At 45.1% G+C, this 9,105-nt stretch overlaps 1 protein-coding gene across 1 annotated transcript; it reads left to right on the forward strand.

Moving 5' to 3' along the window:
* Nucleotides 1-3,846: 3,846 nt before the first annotated feature.
* LOC141975256 (keratin, type II cytoskeletal 73-like) lies at nt 3,847-7,466 on the forward strand. The gene is given in 4 exon segments (XM_074935556.1): nt 3,847-3,915; nt 4,744-4,908; nt 5,556-5,681; nt 7,176-7,466. Coding segments are annotated over 4 exon segments (651 nt in total).
* The last annotated feature ends 1,639 nt before the right edge of the window (nt 7,467-9,105 follow it).

Raw genomic sequence — 9,105 nt, forward strand, 5'->3', positions numbered from 1 at the left:
AAATGCCAACCTCTGTGTCTGTTGCATCAGTGGAGAGAGAAGAGATGTTTGTTCCTTCTGTCCACACCCATGTTAAGTTATATGAGAGAGAAAACACCTCGATCCAGACTCGCTCCAGGGGGATTGTCCCCCATGCCAGAATCCAATCCAGTTGTTCAGGTTTGGAACTGCATTAGTTATGGCTGAGTCCAAGCAGGGCCTAAAACAGCTAGGAATTAATTCGCTCCTGCTTCTGCTCCGTGTGGGCGTGACGGGTAGCGCTGTCAGGAACCTGCAGTTACGCTAATCCTTGATCTTCCTTCTTCACCCTGTAAATTAGTCTTTTTGTTGTTTTTTTGGAAGTAATGTTCCCATTGGAGAGGATTGGCTTATTGAGGGGTGTTTAGGGGGTTACATATCTTCTGAAATGTTTGGCATTGATCGCTATTAGAGACCAGATAGCAGACAAGACAGGTATATCGCTTTACAGCATTGTGGTTGATATTATCTTTTTTGCTAGAGCTGGTTTTGAAAAAAAAGGGTGGGGGGAGAATCTCTCAAACATTTAATCAAATTTCCCCCCTTTTCTGAACATTTTAAATGCCAAAATTCTAGAGGTAGAAATTGCACTGACATTTTTCTTGACTTTTTCAAATTTCAGAAATTAGACAATTTTTTTTGGCTGTTTAAGGGAGCCACCAGAGGCAATTAGCTTGCAGTGGGCATTGGGTGCTTAGTTGCTCTTTTTGCCTTTGAAAATCGGAACCATAGTCAGACAATACACTCTGTATTTTGTCTCCTTTATTGTTGTCTTTTTGAAACACACACAATTTGGACTGAATATATAATAAAATTTAACCATCCAGATTTAACAATAATATTCGGTCCTTGGTGTTTAACATTTTTCTTCTACAGCTCTCGATGGGTTTTACAAAGGAAGGGATGCATTATTACCTCAATTTGACAGATGGGGAAACTGAGGCACAGAGCCTCAATGTAGTCTCACAGAAAACCAGTGGCACAGCTAGGAATAGAATCCCCGGGGGAAATTGTGCCCCATTGAAATCAGTTGCAAAACTCCCACTGATTTCCACGGAGCTGGGATTTCACCACAGAAGTCCTGATTTTTAGTCCAGTGTCCTAGTCACTGGTTGCCCAAGACTTTGCATTTTTACTAGTGTCTGAAAAGAATATAGGGATTAGCCATGTTTGACCCTATGCAGACCTGATCTTTTTGCACGAAGATACTCGGACCTCTGTGGTTCAGGAGCCAAACTAGCGATCAACCTTACCCAAAAGAACCACAGTCCATGTGAATTCATTGTTTCATTTACTATAGTACTAGCCATATTTAAACAGTATGACAGGAAAAATGTTTAGATATATCTATTTCCTCACAGCAAACAAGTGAACTTGTCTCTCCTTCCTTAGATATTTTTAAGGTCAGGCTTGACAAAGCCCTGGCTGGGATGATTTAGTTGGGGATTGGTCCTGCTTTGAGCAGGGGGTTGGACTAGATGACTTCCTGAGGTCCCTTCCAACCTTGATATTCTATGAACTTAGTGGAAATTGATAACTTAATTGGTTAATAATCTAATAAAATCCTCCTGATTGGTTGTTAATTAAATCAATGGTTCAATGTCGTGTGCTGCAGGAGACACATTTAAAACCACAGTCTTAGTATCGCTGCACTGTGCAAGATTTAAAAAAAATAGACGCACTTGACTGGGAGAGTGACCTGCCTTAATGAGACGGGGGCTGCACAGCCACCAAGTTACTCTTGCATCGTGGCAGGGATGAGTCCACAGAGGAGAAAACGGAGCCAAGCACCTCATTAGCACAGTGCAGAAGCTCTTCTGATTCTCAGCTCACACCACACACTTACCCTGTGCCCTGGTGAGTCCGAGAGAGGGTGGAGGGTTTGTGACTGATCATCGTCCCTCTTAGGGTATGTCTCCACCGCAGTCGGCTGTGTGACTGCAGTATGGGCTGGCAGGCTCACAGCAGCTACAAATAGCAAGGGCACAGGCTAGCAATGCACGCGCACAGCCAGGGTCTCCGGCCTGCCTGCCCAGCTCGGGCTGTGGTCGCGCCTCCAGGTGCGCTGCAGACGTAGCCTCAGCCTGGCAACAAAAATGATTAGGGGGCTGGGGCACATGACGTACGAAGAGAGGCTGAGGGAACTGGGCTTATTTAGTCTGTAGACGAGAAGAGTGAGGGGGGATTTGATAGCAGCCTTCAACTATCTGAAGGGGGGGTTCCAAAGAGGTTGTCTCTCGATTTTCCCCTGCCCCCCGGTCTCTGCTAGTAGCACAGCTCTGTCCAGGGTGCTGGCGGTTCTCTCAGCACTCCAGCGATAGTCCTACCTCCCTGGGCTCCCAGCAGAAACCTGCCCTCCTCTGCCATGCCACTCCCTTTTCTATACGGGCCTGCCTGGCCCTGATTGGCTGCTCCCTTCAGCCCTTCTCTGATTGGCTGTCTCCTGCGCAGTCTCCCCTAGGGCTCTAACCCCTTAGAGCCAAGTAAAAAAGAAAAGGAGGACTTGTGGCACTTTAGAGACTAACAAATTTATTTGAGCATAAGCTTTCGTTGTGCTCAAATAAATTTGCTAGTCTCTAAGGTGCCACAAGTCCTCCTTTTCTTTTTGCGGATACAGACTAACACGGCTGCCACTCTGAAACCTGTCATTAGAGCCAAGTGTGAGCCAGGCACCCCATCACAGATGGGGATTCCATAACCTCTATAGAAAAGCTCTGGAACCCTTATAGTTAGAATGTCCCTCCCCCCCGCCCCCCCCACAATATCCAACCTAAATCTCCTTTGCTGCAGATTAAGCCCATTACTTCTTGTCCTTCCATCAGTGGACATGCAGAACAATTGAGCCCTGTGCTCTTTTTTTAATACCAGCCCTTAACATATTTGAAGACTGTTATGCTGTCCCCCCTCAGTATTCTTTTCTCAAGACTTAAACATGCCCCGTGTTTTTAACCTTTCCTCACAGGCCAGGGTGTCTAAACTTTTGATCATTTTTTGTTGCTCATCTCTGGACTCTCCGATTTGTCCACATCTTGCCTAAAGTGTGGTGCCCAGAATTAGAGACAGTCTCCAGCTGAGGCCTCACCAGTGCTGAGGAGAGTGGGACCATTCCCTCCCGTGGTTTCCATACGACACTCCTGTTAATACACCCCAGAATATTAGCCTTTTTCACCGTTGCATTACATTGTTGATTCTCACTCAATTTTTCATCCTCTATAACTCCAGGTCCTTTTCAGCAGTACTACGGCCTACCCATTTTGCGGTTGTGATTTGATTTTTTTTTTTCCTTCCTATGTGAAGTAGTTGTTTTTACTGAAACCAATTCTCCAACTTGTTAAGATCATTTTGAATTCTAATCTGGCCCTCCCAAGTGATTGCAACCCCTCCTACCTTGGTGTCAGTTGCAAATTATGTGAAAATAAGTTTCTAGCCAGTGCAGCAGTGGAGAAAAGCTTGAAAATGTGACCTAGGCCCAGAAACACAAACCCAGCATTTATTACTCTTTAAAAACTTATGATTTTAAAACCGGTCTCATGATTTTTGGGAGTGACTCCAAATTTTTTAATGCTAAGGATGGCCAATATTGTGTGTGTATATATATTCATCATACCTTGTCCTATAGTTGGAGGATTATACAGTTTTGCTCTGGGTGGTATCTGAACTTCTCAATTAAACCTTTGTAATCCGAGAGATTCTGCTCCAAAAAAAACCCAGACTGAAGCTGATTGTAGGTTTTCCCCACAGTCACCATTTACTCAGAGTTAGAATATAAATCATTCCAGAGTATCTGTGACCTTTTTTCAGGATGTGGATTGTGTCTATATGGCCAAGATGGAACTGGAAGCAAAGGTGGAAAGACTGAAGCAGGAGACAGAATTCCTGAGGTGTGTGTACGCTGAGGTAAGAATATATTTTTTTTTTTTTTTTTTTTAGTCTAGTCCTCTAGGAAATAACATTAACTTCTCCTAGAAGCATCTTATGTCCCAATCCTGCAACCCATTCCGAGTCCACGAGGGCACGTGGGGTCCACCAGTGCAGAACAACTGGCAGGATGGAAACCAGTTCAAATTTCTTCCTATGGTTACGTCTACACTGCAGTGAGTATCTGCATCTCGAGGCGGGTCGCATTTTTATGGCGTGTAGGAATTTGTCGAAAAATGCATTTTTTGGGGTGCCAAAACTCTTTGCAAATTTGGGAGAAAAACATTTTCAAAACTGTGGAAAAAGCTCCCTTCCCCCAACACGTACAGTTTGTCTGACTTTTTTTTTTAAAGTTCTTTTGGGGGTGGGGACTGAGAAAAAGGGGAGTAAGCCCCCCCCAAATATCCAAACTGAAATGGAAAACCAAAATGTTGCTGTTTCCAAAAAGTAAATGACCATTTTTCATTTGGTTTTGAATTGTTGATTCAATAGACATCTGAGTCAAGAGAGGAAGAGCAGGCCCCAATTTGACCTTCTCTCATTATTCTGCAGTAGCTAAATGTAGATCATGTGCCCATGTTTTTCTTTTCTCAGTTAAGGAAGAGAAATATGTGTTTTCCAAGAACCTCTAAGCCCCATATTGCCCAAGGCAAAGCTCCTTTGATATGGGATTTACTTCCAAGCTCATAGTTTGATCAAAGCAATTAGCAATGTGTTTCTAGAGAGACAGCATATCCTGGAGTATGAAAGAAGGAATCTGGAGAGGAAAGCACCTGACAGCTGAGTGAGACTTTATGTTGCATGTAGGAAATTGCTCAGATTGAAGGAAAACTCTGTGAGACCGCCATAGTTGTGAAAATGGACAACCGCCGAGATCTGGACATCAGTGGTATCATCAAAAGTGTTGGATGCTATTATGAGGAGATTGCTCAAGGAAGCAAAGCAGAAGTCGAGGCTTTGCACCTCGCTAGAGTGAGTAATCACACAGCTATTGTGTACGGAGATGTATCTGTAATACTTGCATGAAAACATAAGCACAGAGTACAATGGCTTTTCACTGATACACAGTATATCAGTGAGAACAATGTGGGCTTAATTCTGCCCTCTGTTACACTGGTTCCATGGCAATATAACTCCATCAGAGCCAATGGTGCAACACTATGTTAAAAATAGTGCAAGGGACTGGAGCATCAGTCCCTTTGGGAATGGGTTTTAGAAGTGTTGGACAGTAACAACCCCAGTTATAGTCCATACCAGTTGAGCATCCTTAAGGACTCAGAAAATCTGACTTGGCTAAGATATTCAAAGACTAGTGATTTTGGGTTTTGAGTGCCCAGTTGGAGACAACTTATAGGTCCCTGATTTTCACACAGTTCTGTGCACCCATACTTTGAAAATAAGATCCCGTTTAAGCATCTCATTTTGGGATTTCCATTGATACTGGGTGCCTAGGTGCTTTTGAAAAATCCCACTAGGTGCCTGTCTGCATGTTTAGGCACTTAATTAACTACAAAAAATATGGCCCTTTGAAAATGGGACTTCGGGACTTTTGAATATCCTACTTGATATTAACTTTTCAAGATTGTCTTTTTTTTCTTTTTTCTTTTTCTTGCTATCAGTTCCAGGAGCTTCAGGAGGCCAAGGGTATATACTGTAATGATCTAAAATGCAACTGGCATGAGATTGCAGAGCTGAGACGGCTGATCCAGAGATTGCAAAGTGACTCTGAAAATGTGAAGAAACAGGTATGACAGACCATTTGGCACCTCCCTCTCCCCCACCCCCAGTGACTGGATTTATTTTGTGTATATAGCATTGAAATCGGAAGCGATATGACTGAACCATGCTCTCTTCTTTTGAATGTCACGGTGGTTCCATATCTGTGGCTTCACTAAATCTGACCAGATAGTTTTCCTTTTCAAAATTAATTGCCTAAGGGACCAAAAAAAAAATCCTGCCAACATTCTTTGAAGAGTTATCAGCAGCCTAACATAATAACAGCCACACTGGGTCAGACCAAAGGTCCGTCTATCCCAGTATCCTGTCTTCCAACAGTGGCCAATGGACATCAGGCCATTGGATTAACCGTAGGAGATGAGACAACTGGTCCAACAAACCTCTGACAGTGAATAATACATTAAGCTTTTGAGAAAAGTTAAACACACAGTATCCCAGAACTATGATTCATTTATAATTCTGCTTTCATAGAGTAAGAACTTGTCTGCACAGCTTCTCAGCCGGATCTACACGGAGCAACTCGCTGTGCAACTCATTAGAGTGCTCTACAACTTGCATCCCCTTAGTCCAGACTGTGTTGCTGTGTAGACAAACCCTAAGTGATTTGGGAGGATTCCCTGAATCCTTCATTTTTCTTATAAGGCAAAGTGTTAAGCAAGCTTAACTCTAGGTGTTGCTACCAACACCACCTATAATCACCAGGAGGCTATGGCCAGGTGTACGCTCAGGGATGAAAGACTTACCGGTATGGGGGCCGGCTCCGTCCCCCAGAAGGGGGCAGGGCCACAGGTGGAAGGGGCGGGCCTGGGGGGTCAGCGTCCCCCAGCCAACCCTTCCACGCTGCCTAGCCCGTGCTGTCCTGGGCCCTTTTAAATTGCCAGCCCCGGGGCAGCTGCTCCTTTTGCCCCCCACTTCGGCAGCCGGGGGGAAGGGGCAACGACGTTAAAGTGTTGCCATGGCAGCGCTTTAAGCAGGGTTCTTTGCCGCGGCGGCGCTTTAAAGTCAGCTGGGTACGGGCCGGTACCGGGGGCCACTTTCTACCAGTAGACTGTACTGCCTTTCTTTCACCCCTGTGTACATTACAAACTTACATCAGTCTACCGACATCATGCAGGGGTGTGGAAAACCCCACCCCGGAGTGCCGTAGTTACACAGATGTGAGTTATACCGACCTAACCCTCGGTGTCGACACGCCGACTGGAGAAGCTCTCTCAGGGCAGTTGTGCCGCTTCAGCACTGTACATGTAGACAAGGCCTGAAGCTGCTTTGGGGGAAAAAAAACCCCTCATCTCCGCCTTAAACTATGGAAGGGCAACCACCATCCCCATAATACCGGAGAGTTAGTTAATGACCTGGGAGGAGACGTGGGTTTTGTTTTTGTTTAGGCTGAGTCCATATTTCTGAGTTTGGGGCTTTTGGAGAATTTTATTTCTTCTTGCTAAGAAGCTAGATAAAGGTACAGAGAAAAACAAAGTGATGCATTCGGTTTTCTCCCGTGACAGGTTGCCAGTCTGTGATCAGCCATTTGTGATGCTGAACAACAGGGTGACTGTGCCCTTAAAGATGGCCAGGAGAAATATGTTGAACTGCAGCATGCCCTACAGAAGGCCCAGGATGAGCTGGCAAGTATGCTGCGTGATTACCAGGAGCTGCGGCATGTCAAGCTGGCCCTGGATATTAAGATCGCCGCATACAAGACGCTGCTGGAGGGAGAAGAGAACAGGTGGTTGCGTCGTACCGGAGTTGGATGTGGGGGAATGATCTCTGTGAACACACGACGGGGATGGCATTAGTATAATAATGAGGAGAAACAGACGGAAGAATATTGCAAGATCTCCATTCAGGAAACTACGCTGCTCTAAAAATGTAGTTTAAGATTTCCAGGGGCAAAAGGATAGTGCCACACACAAAAGAGTGCAACATCCATGTGGATACAGCAGCTTGAGTCGTATTTCACAGCGTAGCTGCTCTCACCCCCAACGAGGCTAATGAGAGAGGAGGAACTTGAATGTAGATTTCAGAGTAGCAGCCATGTTAGTCTGTATCCGCAAAAAGAAAAGGAGGACTTTTGGCACCTTAGAGACTAACAAATTTATTTGAGCATAAGCTCACAAAAGCTTATGCTCAGATAAATTTGTTAGTCTCTAAGGTGCCAAAAGTCCTCCTTTTTCTTGCATGTAGATAACTCAAGTTAATTCTGCAATGGTCCCTATGTTGTGAAGAGAGGCATGGACGATTGCCCAGAGTGGAGGGAACTGGGGGCAAGGATGCATACCAGCCTCTGAATTTTTCTCCAAAGTGTGTGGTTTCATTTAAAATAAGTTTTCAAGGTTTGCTTTAAAAACATATCGGGGGCCAGGCCTACAAACGTATGTAGGTATAAATATGTTGCTCCGGGATGTGAAAAATCCACCCTTGGAGTGATGTAGTTAGACTTGACCTCCACCCCCAGCATGGGCAGCACTAGGCTGGCGGGAGAGCTTCTCTCATTGACACAGCTGCCAGCCCTTGGGGAGGTGGATTAATTACACCAATAGGCGAAGCCCTCCCCTTGGCTTAGTAGCGTCATCACTAAAGTGTTACATCGGCACACCTGGACCTGGGGCAGCACTGTATGTGAAGACAAGCCCTGAGTTTTAACCGATGTTGTGATGCCAGTTTATATTTGCAGAGAGCCTGAAACAACAACTCAGAGGTGTGAACTGCCTTGTTAATTACAACAGGTGCTAACTCAGACACCACCTGTGATACTTGAAATACTAGCATTGTTCATTATTTTACTGCTCATCCCAGCGTGTCAGAAAGTAGAGAGCATACCAGTCTGCGCCCCTGCTGGAGCCGGGGGCTGGAGCCAGAGTCGAGGCTGGGACCGGAGCTGCAGCTGGGGGTGGGGCTGGAGGGTGCTGGGAATAGGCAACAGGGGATGGATCACTTGATGATGACCTGTTCTGTTCATTCCCTTGAGGGCACCTGGCATTGGCCACTGTCGGAAGACAGGATACTGGGCTAGATGGACTTTTGGTCTGACCCAGTATGGCCGTTATGTTCATATGTTCTTATGCACCATAAATGTAGTCCAGAAGACAGTTAGTAATGACGTGCTTCATATTCCAGACTTTAAGGAGATCTTCCTTCTGAGTCAAGTATCCCTTCTTCCTTCTTGAAAAATATTCTTCACCTACTTAAACCATCTCCTAGGTTCTATATGATTTGATTTATTTCTCTGCTGCTCAAGTTAGTTCTTATCAACTTAATCTCAAGCCACTTCAGCTCTCTGTGGTGCTGCCAATTTGTTATCCGTTCAAGCACAAAATAAAGTTACTCCCACACCCTGGAGCTCTCCCTTCGATCTGACTTGAGATTCTGAATCAGTGTGCACAGGAGTTCCAAGTGACATAATCAACCAATCATATTTGGACACAAGCTTTTGCA

Source organism: Natator depressus, chromosome 20, assembly GCF_965152275.1.
Source record: "Natator depressus isolate rNatDep1 chromosome 20, rNatDep2.hap1, whole genome shotgun sequence".
NCBI lineage: Eukaryota > Metazoa > Chordata > Testudines > Cheloniidae > Natator > Natator depressus.